At 49.4% G+C, this 21,519-nt stretch overlaps 1 protein-coding gene across 2 annotated transcripts in view; it reads right to left on the reverse strand.

Annotated features, from left to right (window-relative positions):
* The window catches only part of PLEKHA7 (pleckstrin homology domain containing A7), a 203,833-nt gene extending 183,375 nt beyond the window's left edge, over positions 1 to 20,458 (reverse strand). For both annotated transcript variants that reach the window (XM_063093679.1, XM_063093678.1), the window contains exons 1-3: positions 20,373 to 20,458; positions 20,179 to 20,255; positions 20,035 to 20,092 (exon numbers count right to left, since the gene is read on the reverse strand). In XM_063093679.1, the coding sequence (XP_062949749.1) occupies positions 20,035 to 20,092; positions 20,179 to 20,255; positions 20,373 to 20,458 (221 nt within the window). The remainder of the gene's footprint in view (positions 1 to 20,034; positions 20,093 to 20,178; positions 20,256 to 20,372) is intronic.
* Between the last annotated feature and the right edge of the window lie 1,061 nt (positions 20,459 to 21,519).

Below are 21,519 nucleotides of genomic sequence, written 5' to 3' on the forward strand. Positions count from 1 at the left end.
CCTGCCACTTATTTACTAAGTGACCACGGACAAATTACTTACCCTCTCTAAGTTTCAATTTCCTCAGCTAATGGGAAAATTTTTTGCCTCACCAGACTGATGTGAGGAATAAATGAGATGGAGTATGTATGTACATAGCCCAGACCAGGAACTTGCCCAAGGTCAGAGCAGGTAAGTGGTTGGGTTGGGATGAGATTCAAACCCAAGTCTGCCAATCCAAAGCTTTGCGGACGTAGTACCATGCTACTGCCCCACGCTGTTTTCTTGTCCACAGTCCTCACCATGCTGAATATTTTTTGGTTTGTCTATCTTCCCACATTGGACCGTGAATTCCTTGAAGACATCCTTGTCTTTGTAGCCCCAGAATCTGACATGGTTCCACCTAGCCCAGAGTAGGAGCCAATAAATGCCTATGAACAAAGGACCATATGAGCAAGTTAATTAAACTGACTTCAAAAAGACAGGCACCTCTCTTTCCCTCTCTCAGCAACTCCAATCCCTCCAGCACGGGCTGGGTAGCAAGGAGCATTTACTTCATATGGGCTTCCAGTACTGAATCACGCCAGCACTATCCCCCACTACCCAGGACATAGCAATGTTCTGCCTTCCCCAGCCACAAAATCTTCAAGACTGGTGGGGTTTGCTCCTGCTCTTGGAGCCAGGCTGAGCTGCATGTACTCAGAGGAGCATTAGCTGGGATGGTCCCTGGTGACACCGACATGGCACAGGTCCTCTATAGGGGAAGGTTGATGCCAGGATTTCTCCAGAGTTCCCCAGCTCTCTGGGGCTTCATTAAAAACAACCTGTCCTTTTTCCCAGGTAATTAATAAAAGGAAAAAGAAAGACACATCTGTTCACATCAACAGGCCATCTCAAAACCATACAAGCCACATCTTACAGAGCACTCATGTCTCACCATCTGTGCCACTGCTCGATACCATGCTGTCCCAGTAACCCAAATGCTACCAGTACTATATGCCTACCTGTGAGTTCCTCCTTAGAGCCTTTCCCAGTTATTCTTAAGGCTCTGAAGTCTGTGAGAGCCTTGGTTCTATCAACTGAGCCTTCATTTCCCCATTCCATCAAATGGGCACATAATCATCAACATCCAGGTTGTAACATGGTTAAATGAGAAAACTACATAAACTCTGTGGCCATGTACTGCACACAGTGTTTACTCAACATTAGTTTCTTTCCTTCTGGTCTATTATATCCTGGAGCCTTGAATCACATGCTTTCCTGGGCACAGCTCAGTTCCAGCTCTACAAGGAGAACCTCGAGAGCATGAATGGCATCTCCTGTGACCACCACAAGTATCTGTATGGTTCTGAGAACTCAATGGGCATTCAAGTACTCCCAATGGTTAGCTGGTAGGCCAACCCATTTTAATTCACTGTGATCACTGTGGGTAGGCAAGATAGAAATTGTCTATTTTCAGGTAATTCCCCAGAAGGGGTAGGCAAGATAGAAAATGTCTATTTTCAGGTAATTCCCCAGCGTAGAGATAAACAAGGATGCAGTGTGTTCCCCAAACTGGAGAGGAGTCCTTGGGGGGATCTGAGCCAAAGTACCAAGGCCCATCCCTCTGCCTCTGGAACTCCCAGGGTACAGCTTCCTCGGATGCAGGGAGGCACTTTTCAGTGGCTGACTGGTTTCTCAGTCAAAATCCCAAGAAGAGAATACCATAGAGTTCACCTAATCATTTAATAAATGTATTCAACAATTATTTCCTGAGCACCTACTTGTTCCAATCACTATTCCAGGCACTAGAGGTACAGCCTTGAATATAACAGGCATGGTTCCTTGTGTTCATGGAGATCAAATTATAATGGGGAGAGACAAACAATTTATAATACGTCTGGGTCAGGTTGCGAATCTAATGAAAAAGAAAGTAGGTCTAAGGGAATAGTGTGTGCTGGGGGAGAGGAGTCAAGAAAGGCCACCCCAAAAAGGTGACATCTGAGCAGAGACCTCAAGTGAGGGAGCAGCAGCCGTGGGACTATCTGAAGGGAAACATTCCAGAGGGAAGAGTAAAGTGCAAAGGCCCTCAGGCCGGTCGTGCTCTACATGTTTCAAAACCAGCAGCAAGACAGAAGGAAATGAGGGAGGCAGATGATGTAGGGCCTCATGGGCCACTGTAAGGACTTTGGATTCTGCTGTGAGACGGGAGCCTTTAGATGGTTTGAGCCGAGGGATGACATGATCCAACTTCCACTATAAAACAGTCCCTCCAGCTGTTCTATTAGGGGAGGGTAAGCAAGTACAAGGAACAGTTAGGAGGGTACTGTAATAGTCCAGGCAACAAGTGACAGTGGCATGAATTAGGGTGGTAGAAGTGGAGGTCGTGAGTATGGTCTGATTCTGGATATGTTTCAAAGTAGAAGTTACCGGGAAATGTGCCTGATGCCAGGTAGTCCTGAGCATTACCAGATGTTTGTTTTGGGTAGACCAAAGGAGAAACTGAATTTGGTCCACTGAGCCCCAACCTGTGTGTGCAGATCTGGGAGTGACATCACTGCAGAGATGCAGGCAGGAAGCCATGGACTCTTTTCATGTGGGAAGAGAGATGGAGAAGCCTGCAGATCTGGCCAGGAAGGGGCCTCTCCCAGCAGGACTTGCCACTCTTCACCCCTTTTCTTAGTCTCTGAAGGGCTAGTGGCTCATGGGCAAACTGCTCCTGGCTTTCCAAAGTAGAAGGAGGAACTTCTTATAAGGAAGCCCAGTGAGGCAGCTTGGCGATCTGGGTTCAAGCCCTGTCTCTATATCTCCTGGTTGTGGACTATGGGTCTGGGTCTCAATCCCACATGTGGAAGTGAGAATCATAATATACCACCTGTGGGGTTCTTCTGAGGTTCAAATGAAATAATATATGTACTGTGCTATGCAAAACGTGGTTGACTGGCTAGGATTCAGAATATAGCAACCATTCCTAGATATGTGATATTGGACTTACGGCCTCCCTCGGCCTTTGTGTCCTCATCTGTAAAATGAGAGGAATAACAGCTTTTAGGGCTACCCTGAGCATTATAGCAAATAATGTATGAAAAATGTTGGTTACAGAAAAGTGCCTCAGTGACTGCCCACCTAGGCCTGTAGGTGATATTTGATGTGATCCTATTGAATCCTCCTCTGTGCCAGCACCTCACCCTGCCAACCCCATCCACCTTTCCCACCTACCCAGCATGGGAGGAGGCTGAGACACTGGGAAGACCCTGGGCTCACCCCCCTTCCTCCTGCCACACACCTGTCAGGCTCAGCACCAGGAGCCCACTCCTGAAGGCTCAGCAAAAGTCCCTGTCAATTTTAAACATGTCCTCAGGCGCCAGTTCACCAGAAACAACTAGCACCCATGGGTCATCATGGAGACTTCTGCTCTCTCAGTTCCTGTGGATCTCCCTGCTAGTGACATGAACCTCACAGGGCCATTGTGAAGAACCAGTAAGCACACAGTGGAAACTGGATAAGAGGTGGGTACGAGAATAAAGAAACAAGCCCAGGACACTGTTTCCTTTTTAGTCTCTGGGTACCCTCCTGACACTGGATTGCAGACCAGAAAAATAGCACCAAGTGCAACAGTGTAAGGTGGTTCCGCTTCACATACTCGCAAGCGTCCCTTTCACCCATTTTCTGTGATACTCACACCTCAGTTAAAATTTAAAAGTCCTACACAAGGACCTTCAGCAGACCCTGCATATAAATGATCAGCCACAGAAATAAGTCCCAACGGCCTCAGGGAAATCAGGACAGATGAAAGGAAAATAAGGCAGTGGACCTAAGAGAAAAGTGAAAGCCTTCTCCATTTTTCCCCTTTTCTACTATCTCTGGGTGGATTTAAGGAAGCGGGGTGGGAGACAAGGGAGTGCAAGGGTGTTAGTATCAGATAATTAAGTCTATGAGGAATTATGGGAAACCATGGGGAACAAAAGCCTAAACATAAAGAGAATTTTTCCTCTAAGTCTTCTTAATTGGAGTTGATAAATACATCAATTTTATAAACTTGAATCCATCACTTTTCCCTGACTATCCCTTACTCGTGGCCCCCACACCCTTCCCCTACAAGCACTGAGCACATAGGCCTAGAAACTAGACTTCTTCTGTCTGAGGTCCGTGGTGTAGGACCAAGGCCACAGGTGCCAGGACTCCTCTGCACAGCTTGGAGCTGCGAGGAGGGACCAGTAGAGAGTGTGAGGCAGCCTCAGCAGCTGCACCTTACAACGCCCTGGCACTGGGTGAACATGAGGGCAGCTGGTGCACTTCCAGGCTCAGGTTTTAACTAGGCCACCCCTCGGGCACTCACACCACCCACTCTATCTCTGTCCCTTCTATTTTAAGGCAGGAGTGCTGCCAGGCTTCAGTGTGGATTACCTGCCTTCTCATCGGGAAGCCAGGGGTCCCTCATCAGCTCCAAACTACTTCCAGCCCACCCCTGAGGATGTCCAGCATTAGCTAGAGTCTGAGAATGAACTCCCCCCTCTCCCCCATGTATTCCACCTTCCTCCCCCACAGCCTCAGTGGAACCCTGGTCACTGACCTTAGGATGAAGCTCCAACTCCTCTGCGTGGCCCATTCTGCAGCCTCCTCTCTCCCAGTGTCCTTGAACATTCATGTTCTCATTCCAGTCTACCTGTGCTGCTTCTTCTCCCACAAATGCCCAAGCTCCCTTTCATCCCCCAACAAATCCCTGCTTGTTTTTCAAGATCCAGCTCGGGCTCCCCCCACCCCAAGCCCTTCCTGGCCAGCCCTTCTCTGTGCCCCCCAGACCCCATGCTTTCCTTATCAAATTGTTTGCACAGTGTCCTCTCATTGTTGACATGTCTGCGTCACCACCAGAGCCCAGGCTCCAGGGCTCCTTGAGGACACGAGTGGTGCTTTGATTCATTAATTGAATGAATACCAGATACCAGCCATAGAATGCAGCAGACAAAATGTCTGTCATGGAGCTAATATTCTAGTCGTAATGAATAGCCAACACACAATAGTACTTTCTATATTCAAGACTATTCTCAGTACTTTATATTAACTCATTTAATCCCTACCACACGTGTTACTATCATCCCAATTTCACAGATGAGGAAACTGAGGCCCCAGAGTACACAACTTGCTCAGGATCACACCACCAACCAGTAAGCCCAGGCAATGCTGTACCAGAGCCTGTCCTTGTGACCACTGGGCAATTCTGCCTTTCAATGCTGTTTTCTCTCCTCTGCTTTACTCATTTTGGTGTCCACAGTGCCCAGGCCAGTGCTCGGCACAGATCCAGTGCTCAGTGGAAGTCACCAAAGGAAGGGACCCCTGAATGATGACTGCTGGTGTCCCTGCCTGAGGCACCCGCTCCTCCTCTATCCTCCTCTCCCCGCCGCCCCCGCCAGGCCTTCCCAGACTCATCGAGCCCCCCAACTACTCCCTCCTGAGTGCTTCTTCTTCTCTTCTGGCACCTGCACTACTTATCCCAATGCTCAATTACACACCACCTGACCATCCTATGACATGCAGCTATGTGGACATCTTGCTTCACCAATTCCCTGGGCTCCCTGATATCTACTAGAGAATAACAAATATGGTGCCAGATACACAACAAAAATGGATAAAGAAATGCTAAACTGAATCCAACCTCCCCTCTCCACTCCTCCATCATCACTGGAGCTTTCTCTCCCCCCCGCCCAGGGGAAGCAAGGAGGGGCTCAGGTCAGACCTGACCTTTGCTACAACCATATTCAGAGTGCCTAAACCCATTAGCTATAACACCTGAGGTCATAATTAGGGTGCCGCTGTGGTTAAAAACAGCAAGCAAATTTGGACACTTTTAACCCTTTGGTTAAACCCATCAGGATATTCAATGCTGTCCCTTAGAAAATGCCCATAACTGAAAATCTGAGCTAGCTGGACAGTATACACAGGTACCCTCAGTATACATCGGAAGACAAGAGTCCCTGCAGGATGTAAGTCAAGGAACTACCCAAATATATTTGGACCAGCACAGCCTTTACAGAGAAAGGACAAAATATGTGTTATTCATGGAAATAAATGCTAAAATTTGTTGAACCATATTATGTTCTGGGAATGAAGTAGTTTACATGTATTATTCTTGCTTAATCTTTGCAAAAGACCTATGGGGCAAATACCAGACTTTGCTCCATTTTACAGAGGTTAAATAACTTACCTGAGTTCCACAGCCCCAGAATGTAGCTCCCAGGCCTGTGGGTTCACCCATGACCCCACAGCAGCCCTATCTAAAGTCTGGAGTGGGAAACGCTGAGCCATATGTGTGACAGAGTCCAGTCAGAGAACCTCAACACAGGAGACCATCAGAGAGGTGGTCCTTCTACCTATCCCACCTGATAATATGCCAGGCTGACAGGACTTTCTAGTGGGAGGGAGCCACAATGCAGCCCCCGACATTTTAAGGGAATGTAGGCCTGGGGCCACATCCAGCTCCAGAAAGGTTTCAAATGGTCATGGATGGGAGAGCCAGGGAACCCTTATCAATCTGCAGGAAGCAAGTCAAAAACTTAAAGTCCTCAGTCGGGACAGAGCATCCTGGACCACAGAATCCTTAACCCACCATACAAGCTGAATCTCAGAGTGGCTCTCCACCTGTACATCATCTTCAAGTTCAGCCAGGTCCCAGCCCAGAACTACCAGGCCCAGGCAAGCCCTCTTCCCACATCACACATGCATGGACTGGCTTGTGGATCTGTCAGAACCCAGTGGACTCCCCTGCCCTGAGGCTCTGCTTCTGAGCCAAGGACATATCTGCTCCCTCCCCAGGTCACCACTGTTCCCATCACCACCCCCTCATGATACCCCTGACGCATCAATAGGGACAGAAGAGCCAGCTACCTTCTCCCTGCTCCAGCCCACAGCCTACCTCCCCCTCCTCACACCAGAAATGTCCAAGGACAAGGAACTGGGCAATGACTTCAGAGGCTCCATGAAAGAATCAGAGTGAGATTTTTATGCTAACTCTCCTCAAAATGCCAAACCCTTCCACTATGAAGAGAAGCTAATTTTCAAATATTCTTCCCACTTTGTCTGGGGGTGGTGTGGGAGGGTTGTCAAGCCCAATCCAAAAGCTTTTGGTTAGGGAGGTCCGTCTCTTCTCCTAGACCCCATGCTCCTCATGGTAACCTGCCAGATAGGGGAGGGAGAGCAACTCAGGGAGTGATGAACCTAACCAGCCAGTGGGTTTCCTTCTCTTGCTCGTACTCAACGGGTAAAGATGGCTGAGACCTCCAGGCCTGCCTTAGCCAGTCTCTGAGCTCCAGGTGCAGCCAGCCCATACCACCCTCCCTCACTGGCCTACTGCAAAGCCCAGGGGCTTCTCTACGGTTGGAGGTGTATGTGCTGGGGGCATGGGGCAATTCTACCAAACCAGCCAGGACTCTGTCCAGGAGCTGACTCAACATAAGGCCTCACGTGGTTTGCTTCCAGGGAGTCCCAGACCAACAGCCCAGGCTGCACCCTCTCCCCCTCACCATGGCCACGGACTCTGACCTACATGAAGCTCATTTCCCTGGAACGAATCAGAGCAGCCTCTGCAGCACAGCCCATCACAGGGCATGATGGAGACAGGCCAAGCAGGGCACAGAGAGATTGTGATGACCCCAGTTAAGGAGCCCTGGGTGACCCCGGCTCTGCCACCTTACACATATGCGTTGAGTTACTTAACCTCTCTGAGCCTCAACTTCCTCATCTGTAAAATGAGGATGATAATAGTACCCACCTTACAAGGTCAGCATGAGGATTAAAGGAGCCTGTGTCTGTTAAGGCCTTAGAACAGTGCACATAGACAGCACTAGGTAACATTCGTAAAATAAATAAATAGGGACTCCACCAAAGCAACTGGCTTCTCAGCATGATGGTCCCACTGCCCCAGAGCTAGTATAATTATTATTAGCACCCCAGAACCAAGCAAAGTCCAATGCACACCTGAAGGAAAAAGAGCAAACTCTCAAACCTTTCCCCTGACTCAAGGAGGTGATCAACACAAACCGAGACCTGCCTTCTCCAAGGGGCAGCTGTGAAAGGCCCAGTAAGACCATCCCACAACAGTTATTATACCTTATATCACTGGGCTCCTCAGACATGAGCAGCTCTTGTAGTGAAAAAGTTTACTTTGGGTTCTAATTTAAATCTCTCTATTCACAGAATAGAAAGCCTATTACTTTCCTCTCCCCAAAAGAATTAATATCCCCTCTGAGTTTTAGAAACCATCTGGTGCCAAACACACAAACATGTCTACGCATTTTCAGGTGAAGAAGGTTGGGAAAAAGTTGAAGCAGAAGCCAGCTGAGCTCTCTCCAGCTCCCACCCACATACCAAAGCTAAAAAAGTATAATTATTCAAAGCCTCGGTAAATGAATGTAATTTCAGGTACCACCAATTCCACTTAGAAATGCATTAATGGGTATAGTGATTTTAGATAACTTAGTTCACAACAATCATCTTTTTTTTTTTTTTTTTTTTTTAATCCTCAGGTCAAAATGTGTTGAGAAAAAAATCTTTCCAAACATTTTCTTGGGCAGGGTAGAAAGTCATTTCTCCTCCCTGTGACCCTGACTCTGCATATCTCCTCCCTCCTCAGTTTACAAACCTCCATTTAGTCCCAACTCCAATCACCCCTCTCTCCTCATGTGTCTGCAGCTTTGGGAGGGTCACATCAAATGTCAAATCAACCAACACACACCTATTGGGCTGGGCACTGACTCTGTGCCTGACACTGTCCCCAGGGAGCTGGCAAGCTATTCATGGCATGGAGTCACAATCCTGGTCCAGCCTCATATCCCCCAGAATGAGCTCAGGGAAGACTGCAATGCCAGACACCTCTAAGGCTTAGTCATCACCACCACTGTCTGCCGGGACACATTTATTTCCCCACACAGAGGAAGCATTCCCATTTCTCCACTTAATTGCAGCATGCTTGCCTTCTCTGGCTACGGATGTCAGTCACTCAGAACAACCTGTCACCCCAGCCCCTCCTCTGCCCTCAGGAGGATCTCTGAGTGGCATTAGGTTCTGAGACATGGAAATGCCAGCCTGCCCCCCAGCAGACACAATACCCATTCAGTGGTCACCATAAGATCAGCCTCACCACCTCCCTCTGGGACTGACAACACTGTCTGGGCAGAGCTGAGGGTAGCACATTCCCAACATCTGTTGAGGAAACCAGAGGCCCCCTCAGGAGCCTGGCCCCCCAGGATCTACCCTGGGTAACAGGGTGGGCATTAACAGACAGCTGTACCCTACTGATACTCTCCCAAGGCCTTTCACATAGCTTAATCCAACCAATTTGGACAGATGTCCTCCTAATAATGAAAGAGACTCACAATGCCTGAGCACCTACTATGTGCCAAACAGCATGCTAGGAACTTCTGATAACCTATTGCATTTAGTAATACTAGGGAGGAAAATAGCATCATTATTATACAGGCGGAGAAGCTGGAGCTCAGAAACAGTTTCACTTAAAGTCCCCGTAAGAATCACCTGTGGAGCATGTACTAAATGCTGATTCCCAGCCCCACCCACTAGTGGCTCTGACTCAGCATTCTGGAACACTGCTCTAATTCATGTCTACTCTCACTGCTCCTTATCAGGTGTCCTCATATAGACACCAGCTTCATTGCCTCCCCCCAAGAGAGCTAGATACCCTGCCCAGAAGTGTAAACACTAATAGTAACACCTGAGAACCTTCTCCACTGGGGGAGGCAGAGGGCGGGCAGGATGAACAGGGAGTAGAATCAAATGTGTACATCATAAGTAAAAGGAACCTGTTCATTTTCTCTCTAGTTAGACACAGCCACACGGGCTTCCAAGATGAGGAATCATTTCTTTGATATTTAGCACCAACCATTTAGTGCCCAGCTTTCTTTAAAAGACAAGTCTCAACAAGAAAGCACAATTCTTCCTCTGGCTAGCCTGATGTTAGGAGATTTCCCCGAAGAGAACCAACCATGGCCATATTTCACCTTAGAAAGGGGCTTCCTTTATAGGAGCAGTAATGATGCTAGTTAATTCTTACATAGCATGCATGATTTGCCAGCACTGTTCTAAGCTGGTAGGTATAGTCATTATCCCCATTTTACAGATGAAGTAACATCTGAAGGCCCAGACAGAGTTAAGCGATACACCCAAGCTAGCAGCAAAGTCAGGATTTCAATCCAAGCACTGGGACACCAGAATCCATGTTTTGTAAACACCACATGGCATCCCCCCTGTAAAGCTAGGCTAATGTCAGCATCCTGCCAACGTTGCCAATTGTGGCGCTCTTTTACCCACCCATAATCCTGCTGACTAGGCCAATTATCGAGCTAGGGCTAGGTCTGGAGCTCACAGAGCCCTCAAGCCCATTCCAGACTGGGTCACAAGCCCTTCACATACCAGGCTGGGTCCCCTGACCCCTCACATGCCAGGCTGGGTCACCAGACCCCTCACACACAGGTCTATGAGCTAGGTAGCCAGCAAACAGGTCCTTGGAAGCCATAGGTTGGAAAGCATGGCTGTGCAGAGTGAACACCCGAGGCAGATGCCAGCAAAGGTGGTGGCACCATGCATGCGCACCAACTCCACCTACACACAATTTGTTTACTGAACCACACCCAACCAGCCCTGAGGTGAGGGGAGCCTGATTAAATTATTCTATTTTCCCAACAGCCCCTCGGATGCAGGAGTTGGGGGAACCCCTAGGGCCATATCCCCCATTACACCACTCTTCTGAAGCTACTAGTGAAGTATTGTATACAGGGCCTGTCCCTACTCCTTGATGCAGCACCAGCCTCACACAGACACTATGACCCTCACCCCTGCACCCACCCCCCAGCTCCCTCACATTTTCTCCACAGGCCGCTTCTGCCTCGGACTGCCCACTGCTCTTTTCCACAGCCTGGCCTCACTTGCTCGTCCTCTGAAGCTCCCTTAGGGCCCCTCCCCTCAGAGGGGTCCATACGAAAACTGTCCAGTGTCCCTCTCCTCTCTTGGACTGGGCACTGCTGGAGGGTGGAGAATGGTGACCTCTATTTCTCCCCACAGCATCCACTGTGGAGACTGGCATAGAGTAGCTGCTTAATCAGAGTCTAGTGACTGAACAAATGATTTCTTAACCAAAAGCCATCCAGCCTCCGATTAAACTGCTCCTCCAGTAAAGCAATCACCACTCATCCAGGTGGCCAACTGGTTCTAGCTGTAGACAGACAGCTCTGTTTGCAAGTGGAGAATATATAATGATTACAGAAGTTATTGAATTAACCTAAAAAATTACTCTGGCTTCCCTCCCCCTGGGAAGAGGACAGTCTCATCTCCCGCTTCACCCAGAGGGAGAGAACACAGGAAGCTCTGTAGCCAGGGGCCTGGGTACGATAATGTAATGGGACCTCTGCCCCCTCCATCCCTCAAGCATGCTGTCCACCCTCCCTACACAGCAGAGTATATTTCTGGGAGGCATAGGAGGTAGCCAGTAGCTCCAGAAAGAGACTGCACACTAACTCCAAGCTGTCAGACCTTGGAAAGGGTGAGGGCTCTGTCTTGGCAGGAAAAGCTCCTGAGAACAGTGACCGTGACATTGGAAATGCTCTTCTGGCAGGACCTGAAAGAGACAGCCTGGCTCTAAGCAGGCTTAAGAGGCTCATCAGCCCCTAAGCTGGGGTCAGCTGACATCTCGGGGGGAGAGGGTGGCACTCCAGCTGGAGGAGGTCCACTCCCCCAGAGTACCAAGGACCTGCCCACCGCCATGCCTGGGGACCAGCCACCCCACCCATCACCCTTCTACCCTGTGGGGACTTTCTGAGGGAGACCCAAGGGGCCTTCTGCCATAGGGTCATCAGGGAAGGTGCAGAGAACCAGTTTTGGGGGATAACTCTGTAGGAAGGATTCAGAATGGGGAAGTGGTGGTGATGAGCCAGAAGGCACCACATACCATGGTAGAAACTGCACAGAATTTGGAGCCAAGATGACTCAGGTTCAAGTCCTAGGTCTCCCATTAATGCTTCAGGCTTGGGAACACCTTTTAAATCCCTCTCCCCAGCCTCAACTGCATAACCTGTAAAATGAGGACAATCAAAATAGCTGCCTCGAAAAGGAAGGTACGTGTTTTTCAACTATAAAGTACCACAAAGATTATTATTGTCAACACCTGTGACCTGAGAAGTGACAGACAATACGCCTATCCTTTAGTGATCAGAGCTGATAACCAGGTGGCTGCCTGGATTAAGGAGTAGACATCTGTGCAGCCCTCTAAATGCCCAGGAAAAAAGACAATCCCAGAACCGTTTCCACACTTCATTATCCCCAGGCCCCTGCAGGGTGGATAATGTATCTGTGACCTTGGTACATCCTATCCTTTGACGGACAAGGTTATATAGCATTGATTTTTTTAATTAACTTTTTATTTGGAAATAATTGCAAATTTACAGAAAAGTTACAAGAGAAAGAACAGTACAAAGTATCCCTCTATGTCCTTCACCCAGACTTTCCCACTGTTAACATTTTGCCCCGTTTGCTTTGTCATCCACTCATACACACACACAAAGTTTTTTCCCATAGCCACATAACCACTTAAGAGCAAATACTTCAATTTTTCCCAAGAATAAGGACATCCTTTTAATACCACAATGATCATGCAGTTTTATTGGTCCAAACCAATTTCTGAGTTGAGTTCTACAGTTTGCATGCTCCCAACCCAGGCAATCCCAGTCGAAGGCCACCAAATGTCTCCTGCAGCAGCTGAATGCAATTAGGACTTAGAACTCATGTCTTCACCCACCTCATGGCTGTGAGACGCACAGGAGTTCACATTTATTGGGCATTTACTATGTAACAGGATCTTGCTAAACCTTTTCCATCAATTAATTTATGCAATCCTCACATTCAACCCCATTTCACCTGTGAGGAAGTGAAGCCTAAAGGGAGTAGGTGACCTGCCAAGGTCAGGGAGCTGTATGTGGCGGAGCTGGAATTCGGATCTAGGTGGTCTAACTTCAGGGCCCATACACTTAGCTACCGCCTCTTTACACATGCTATCACCCACATCCACAAACCTAGACATTTTTCCTGCATGATGAAATTCCCTGGCTGTGTCTTGGGCTTCAAGCAAAACCAACCCTTCTGCCAGGCTGGATGAGAGAGAGAGGTGGTCTGGCACAACTCACAATTCGGTCCAAGCAGAAGATGATCCGAGGTCACAACAGCTGCTGATATTGTTTTCCTCAAGGCCTATTGAACATCCTGCATAGGGCCCAGCAAGGCTGGAAGGCCAATGAGCAGTTTCCCCACACTTACCTGTCACTTAAGGCTTCACAGGGGAATTGGCAACCCCCTCCCCCACTCAGGGTACATGATTCTGTTTAGGAAAACACAAAGCCATAGAATAAACATGATGTATCTTGCCAGAGTATTGATCTGAAAGGAAGATGTGGGAGAGGATTTTATACTACATTAAATTGAGGGTGAAGTCTACATGAATTTTTGGACAGACCCACATTTTAATGACCTCTCCTGCCATCCATTCACCCAAGTGAGTTGGCCTTCACCCTCTTCTGTCATTAGATCTGTCGTCAAAAAGTCTGATGAGCCCTGGTCGGAGGGAACGACATGTCCAGGCCTCTCCCCTGAACCCTGAAAAAGTTGAACTAATACAGTATGCAACTTTACGGAAGTCACTTTACCCCTCTGAGCCCTAATTTCTGCACTAAAAAAATGCAATAATTGTGAGACTCAAACCAGATAATGTTCATGAGGCACTCCGTAAACAATAAAACTTAACTCAAAATACTTCTCAGTTCAGAAAATTGAAAAGCAAATGTTTTGACAGCTATTTAAAAACAACAGGCAAATAAAACCATATTCCTCTGTGTTTTTCCCTCTGCCATTATTTACTTGATACACCATGCCAGTTTACTGAGAGTTTACTGAAATGCTGCTGTCTTAGGCTGAGCAAAAAGATTCAAACCCATTCTGTCCTCTGAAGAGATAGAAAACAAGAGCAGGTAAGTCATTAAATCACCAAATATTCCACATCTTGAAGTGCTCCATTAAATAATCCTCTTTTTCCAAAGTCCTCAACTTAGGAAGCCCCAAATTTACTCTCACAGACATCAAAAGAGAATGAAAAGAGTGCCATTTAGGTACCAGGAAGATACAGGCGCCCTCTTCACACACACGCAGCCCTGCAAACAGGGGGAACACCTCTCTCCCCACACCCAGCGTCTGTCTTCTCTCTGAAACACACTCCTCCCGTGGGTAAAGAGCCTTAAAAAGCAACTTGCAATTGTTTTTCTTAAAGAGGTTTCCCAGATCTTTTCGGGGATTGTTTTGACACCGTGTTACAAACCATGGTTCTTAATCCTTCTTTCAGTTTCTACACAACACTCACCGTTACTCCTTTCCCACGGAACCTAACATTTAAATCCATGAGCCAGTTTTCACCCTTGATAAAACAACCAGGAAATGAAACGTAAAGTGTGGGATTATGCCAAAACTCACCAAGCTGAGAGAACCTTTTCTTAACCTTCAACAATGAGAGGTTTCAGAATTTCCATTTTAAATACATGTATGCTGCTAGTTTGCCAGAAATTCTTTGTGGAACTGTTACCTCTGGGTTTGAAATAAAATTTCTGGGACTGCTGTTCCCAGTGACACGTCTATAAGAAAAATGACAAATAAGTGAACCAAAAGGTTGGCACCCTACAAGACAAATTTCACTACCACGAAGTTCAACATTTGCCTAGGGAGAAAACGTGGAAGGCAGGATAAACTGCTTCCTAGGCGTGGCCTGGAAGACTGTCCCTTGGATGGTGGCATAATTAAACTTCAAAAGGGCAGCTTCCTGGGCTGTCTTGTATTCACTGGCTTTCCTGAAGAGCCTTCTAGGCATAGTGCCTACAGCTAATTGGGATCCCCACCTGGACATCTGTCACCCCAGGTTCATGCTTCACTCCCCAACTCCTCCTCTCTCCCTTTAATTTCAGACTGAAAAATGCTTTGCTCAATATAAAACACACACCCTAGATACTTGGCACGATCCCAGAAGGGCAACCCTTTGAAAGAGGCTTAAAGCTTTGGCTTACATATGGTCCCCATTCCCTGCCTCCTGGGAACAGGTTCTTAACTGCCCACTCCCAGCCTCCTGGAGCCACAGGCTACACCTGGCAGCCACGCTCCTCACCCTGCCCAGGGGGGCCAGGGCACAGGCACTTGCAGTCTAAGGTGTCTCACAGTGGGGCATGGCAGTCTTGCCTCCTAACACATGAGGTAAATGCCCTGATATTTGCATTTAAAACTTCACATTCCCCAATATAGAGATGAACTGTAAAATTTATGCTAATTCAAACTTTTAATTTTTCTTTACATAGAATGATATTAAATAGCAAATTTTAAAAGCCATGAAAAGTCTAGGGAAAGACTGATGAAGAAAGGAAAAAGTTTTATATTTTAGTACCTTTAACAGCACTTTTATCCTGCTTTTTTAACAAGGAACCATGAATTTTCATTTTGTACTGGGGTCCTGCAAATTATGTAGCTGGTCCTGCCTCTAGGATTCACTTTGTGACAAGGGGCTAGGGAGGGGGAAGTCAGCCTCACTCCAAGCCTCAGAACATCCTTCCCAAGAGTCTCACTACCCTCACTTAGGGATGGGCACCTACAAGGAAAATGGCACCCACACAGGATGGCCCTGCAAGGCTCCAAAGCTAAAACTAAGGAACCTGAAACTAGAAGGGACCTTGTGCAATCAGTTAGTTCCCACCAGAGCCATAGAGCCAAGTCACAGAGGATGTCAAAGTCCAGCAGCCAGGGAGGGATGAGGGTCTAGTCCGGTGGCCAACAAACATCTTAATTCCCAGATGCAGAGCACTGAGGTTATGCGGTGAAGAAGCCAGAAGAGGCTGCTTGAGCCTCCACTGGCCATCTTCCTGCTTTGAGCATTATTCTTGACAGCAAGTGATTACATCCAAGAAGCCTGGGGTCCAGGAACCAGCCTTGACAGGCCCATTCCTGGCTGCTTGGCTTCTTTCACCTTGTCCAGTCTCCTCCACACCTCTGATCTCCTCCCCAGCAAGGAGTTTTCCAGGACCTGGGATACCTAGTAAACTCACTGGGTCTCTTTAAAACACTGCTTCTTCAATAAATACCAAGTGCCTACTCAATGCCCAGAACTGGGCTGGGTGCTAAAGTCTCAGAAACAGAAAATAGGATGCCTGCCTTCAAGGAACAATCTTGGCACAGGCAGCGTAGCCGAGTCCCTCCTCCCATTCTTTCTCCTATCAACTTATGACCTATATTCAATGCCTACTGTAGAGAGAACATAACCCACAAAGTTCCATGAAGAGCAGCCCAGTGGCCTCTTCTATAGCTTCTCCCTCATGGGTCCCATGTTTGAAAAAGTTGTGTCTGCCAAACTGTATTCACTAAGTAATAATTAAAGTCTTCCACATCTGTAAAATGGGACTAGTAATAGTTCCTAACTCATCAAGCTGTTGTGAGAATTTAATCAATAATAGTTACAGAACAGCTCCTGGCATTTTTCAAGGACTTGAAAAGATTAGGCTACTACATAATTGCTACTACTATTATTGCTGCTGCCGTTAATGACACTACTATCACAATTACTACTATATCTTGCTACCTAAGGGACACATGGGGAAGTAGAGAAGTCCTAGAGTACAAAAAGTCTTTTTAAAGGCATTATCAGTATCGGCTATTCTAGAATTGGGAAAATCAGAAGTAGATTCCTTATATCTTCTGTCCCTTATTAACGCAAATTTGAACAAAGTGCAGAAATCAAAACTAAAATCTACCTGCCTTAGCTCAAGGTATTCTGCTTCAAGAAATGAGCTCTGGAGAGTATTAAAACATTTGCTAAATATCAGGAGCAACTGATGCACCCTGAACACTTCACACAACTTTCCTGTCCAAGGATCCATTAGGAAAAATAAAAGCAGCCTTCCAATCCTTTGTCCCACTACCTTCACTGAGCCAAATCAGAGGAAGATCCTTCCCCAATGACAAAAAAAAATCAAACATTCAGAAGTGCTCACGGCAAATCTAAGAAAGCAAACTGAAGCAAAACATTTTTATGTGGGGAAAAGGAGGACAATTACTTCCCAATCCTTAAATCTCTCAAGAAATTGTCACAGAAGGAGGGAGGAAATACAATCAGCTGCCACTGAGTCCCAGCCTCCTGACATGGTTTGCCTTTGAGGGTAAGGGACACTCTGACACACTGCTTTCTAGTAGGACTGGGAGGCTGTGACAATGGCCTTTAGAGTCCTACACACCCCTCAAGTCCCCCAGCTCAAAGCTGTGCCTAGTACTCCATGGCATCTCAGCCTTTCCTCCTGTCAAACGGATGAAGGGCTCTGCTCCTGTGTGAGACCTGTGAGCCACACGCCCCAGCTCCCACTCCTCTCACCTTCTCAGAAACACCGCTCAACAACTATCCTGTCTCTTTCCTGCATCACCTATTTCTCCCTCTCTACTGGATCATTCCCACTGGAACAAAACATGCTCTATGATCTCCCACTAAAGAAAAGGAAAACCCTTTCTCAAATCCACATCCTCTCCAGTTATTGGCTAACGTCCCATCTCCACTTCACAACAATACTATCTGGGAGACCTGCCTGTCCTTCCTGACTCCATGTCCTCACCCTGTATCTCCTTCTCCACTTGCTCCAGTCAGGCTCCACCCTTTAGGCTTCCATGACCACACATTCTCCTGGGTTTTCTCCTACCTTCTCAGTGCTTCTCAGTCTTCCTTTGTTGAATCCGACTCTTTTGCCAACCTCTGAACACCGCACTACCCCAAGGCTGAGGCCATCTCTTTTCTGTCCACACTCTCTTGTAGGTGATTTCATCTAATCCTATGGCCTTGAATAACATCCAAACAGATCTCTTCAGTCCTCTCCTTCCCTCCCACCACAAGCTTCAGATTCATACATCTGACTATTTGATACATTCCCATCTCAAGTGTAACATGGCAAAACAAGATCTCATGATTCTCCCCCACTCCAAACCTGCTCCTCCCCCAGGCTTCCATCTCAATGATAGGAGGACCAGCCACTCAGGTGCTAAGCCCTAGGAGTCATCTTTGACTATTCTCTTTCTGTCACAGACTACATCCAATCCATCAGGAAGGTCCATAGCCTCTCCTTCCTAAACACAGCTTGAATCTGACCAGTGCTCTCCATCTCAAGCACTACCACCCCCAGGCAAGCCATTATTAACTCTTGCCTGGACCACAGCAACTGCCTTCTACTGCTCTCCTGCCTCCCCCATCAGTGCCCACCTACAATCCAGTCTCCTCACAACAGATAGAATGGTCTTTCTAAAAATGCAAATCAAATCATGCCACTCCCTGTTTAAAACCCTCCAGTGACTTTTCATTGGGCTTAGAATAGAGTTTAAAAACCCTTTACCCTGGCTCACAAAACTTGACACCATTTAGCTCTCTCCTACCTGTGACCTCTTCTCATGCCACTTCACCACGTTCCAGCCACAGTGGTCTTTCTGCTCCTTGAACTTGAAGCTCTTTTGTGCCTTAAGACCTTGCACTAGCTGTTCCCTCTTCCTGAAATGCTCTGCCACCTCAAAAGTCACCTGTTCAGAAACACCAGCTCTGATCTCCCAGTCCAGCAAAGCCACCTAATCACTTGATATCATATCACTTTATTTTAATTCTCTGCATAGTAGTTATCATGATCTGGTATTATTCTGATTTATTTACTTATTTTCTGCTTCCTTCCCTCCCCCACTAGATTGCAACTGCATGAGCACCTGGAACTTGTCTGCTTTTTCACTCTACAGTCCTAATGGCTGGAATGTGTGGCACATAAGAAATTTTAATAAATTTCGATTGATGCAGTTATGAGCCAGAGAGGCCCACTGACAGAGAGGTACTGACGGTGTTAGCCAGCCCCCCAACTTCACACACACAGGCAGGACAACAGGACCACTAGCTAACGCCCTAGTTAGTCCTTACTTCTATAAATCCCACCCATCAGTATTTCAACGTTCATGCAGGAGCCTAAACTGCGGAAGAAGGCTCCGGAATTTTCTTCAAATATGCTGTCCCTCTACTAACTAACAGTTTTCAGGTTGGTGAAGAAATTAACTCTGACGCACAGTCCCCCAAAATACACCCAGTACTTGTCAGACCACCGTCCAGACCTTTGGCTAGTTCATTCATTCCGTGAACAAACATTTACAGAGTGCCTGCTCCATGCCAGGCACCGGGGCAAAAGATCAAAAGCAGTTTCTGACCTCATGGAGCTCACAGGGGAGCAGGCAGAGTGAGAATGCTGCGACCCAGAAACCTGCCGGGAGTGGGAAAGTAGAGACTATACTAGTGTCCCTCGATCTGATTTCTACAGATCCAGGGCAACCTGGCTAGTGAGGCAACGCTCCAGGGCTTTTGTAGAAAAGCCACCGCCTAACTGGGGAAGCAGGAGTGACTGCCCCCGTTCAGCTCCGGCCAAAGAGACACGGAGTATTCGAGGAATACTATTGGTTAACCGGCTCCCCCTCCCCACCCCCGCAGGCCGGCGCGGGGGATGGAGGGTGGGGGTGTGGTTCCGACTCTCGCCAACCATCCCAGAGAATGCTGCGGGAGGGGAAGGCCTCCCCAAGCGAGATTCCCTTCGTCTCTCTCCCCCTCTCCCAGCCCCTCAGGCTCCGGACCTGGGACAGAACTCCGTGGCCCATCCCCATCCCCGCGCAGCCGGCGGCCCCAGCAGGGAGGCGTGTCCGGCCGTCACACCAGTGGCCGCATCCCTCCCGATAGTAAGGTCCAGGACGCAGAGTTTGCAGCCCCTGCCCCCGCAGCGGGTCGGATCCCGGCCCCCGGCCCCCGGCCCAGGTCGTCCAGCGGAGACCCGGAGCCCGCCACACAGCTCGGGCACACAAAACCCCCTGAGTGCGGCCGCGGCGCTGAGCGCGCCAACTCGTCCGGGACCGGCGCGGGAGGACAGCGCAGGGCGGGGCTCCGGGCGGGAAGCGGCCGGACCCCCGCGGCACAGGTGCGAGCGCGCCGCGTCCGACTCACTCACTCACTCGATGAAGTAGCTGGCGCCCTCCTCCGTGAAACCTTCCTCCCAGCCGCGGGGCAGGTCTGCGGAAACGCCAGAAAGTACAGTCAAACTTGGGCCGCCGCGGCGCGCGCCCCCGAACCCCCCCCTCCGCCGGCCCGGCGCCCACCTGAGCGGATCATGTGGCCCGAGTTGACGGGCTCCCCGGTGCGCGGGTGCAGCCAGGTCGTGCAGCGCAGCTGGTCACTGCGGGGAGAGAGGTGCACCTGTTAGCGCCGCCGCCGCCGCCCGGGGGGCGCCCGCTCGGCCCCGCGCCCCCACCGCGTCCCCGCATTCCCGCATCCCCGTATTCCCGCGCCGCACTTGATGAAGAAGACGCGGCCGTCCCGGCACACGCCGTAGGACCAGTGCTCAGGTAAAGTGTCCCGCCCGACCGCCGCCGCCGCCATGTTCGCCGAGTGCCGAGCCGCCGCGGGGCGGGGGGAGGGGAGGGGCAGGGGAGGGGGCGGCGCGGGCGGCGGGTTCGGCCTGCTCCCGGCGCCGCGGCACCTCAGGGCGCTCTGTCGCCGCGCGGACTTCTCCGGGCGCCGCCAGGACCCGGGGCACCGAGTCCGTGTCCGGCCGCCGGAGTTCGCCGCCGTACCGGCCGGCCCCAGCGCGGTGCCCGCGGCCTTTGTCCCCGCGCCTTCCCCGCCCCCAGCCCGCCGGCCCGGGCGCGCCCCTTTGCCCCCGAGGCCCAGAGACTCGGGCGGGGTGGGGGGCCTTAGTAGCCACCGGGCCCGCGCCGGACCCGACAAACTCCAGACACGGCGCGCACCCCGTAAATGCTCCAGCAAACCCCAGCCGACCCCCACCACAGAACTTCCCTCCCCGGGAGCTGAGGTTCTTTCTGAACCAAGTAACACGAAACAGGTTACTGCCGTATTCCCAGCCTCCTTTTCTTCCTCTGTGAAATAAAGTTTATAATAAAGTCTGCGCGGGATTGTGTAGATTAAATGGAGTAACGATGGTGTAAAAAGTGCTTAACTGAACGCTGGCACGTAGTAGGTGCTCTGTTAATGCCAGCCCAAGCATGACTTTATTCTCCCAAGGTTGCAGCTGGGATGTGAAGCAGGAGGGTGCGGGTCCTCGCCGCCCCCGCCCCCACCCCCACCCCCACCCCCACCCCGAAGTTGCAGGGATCGCGGGCTTCTGCCTTCAGTTCCTGTCAGGTAACAGGAAAGAAGGGGTGCTGAGGGCTGGGCTGCGCCGGTCCATCTTCGGAAGAGCGGCCGACCTGACGGGCTTCACTCGAGTGGGCCTCGGTAAGGCTCAGGGCTTTGCTGCCATCTGGGCTTCTGGGGTAGCCTTTCACAACCTCTCGGTGCAGAGGAGACCCTTGCCCCCATCCCTTCACCCTCTATTCCTTTACTTGTTTGCACTTCATGGCCATTCTTGTGCGTGTGTTTGTTGTCTTGTTTGTTGTATATTAGTTCCAAACCCCTCCCCCCCGCTAAAATTTCAGCTGACT

This window comes from Cynocephalus volans, chromosome 4 (genome assembly GCF_027409185.1).
Source record: "Cynocephalus volans isolate mCynVol1 chromosome 4, mCynVol1.pri, whole genome shotgun sequence".
In the NCBI taxonomy this organism is placed as follows: domain Eukaryota; kingdom Metazoa; phylum Chordata; class Mammalia; order Dermoptera; family Cynocephalidae; genus Cynocephalus; species Cynocephalus volans.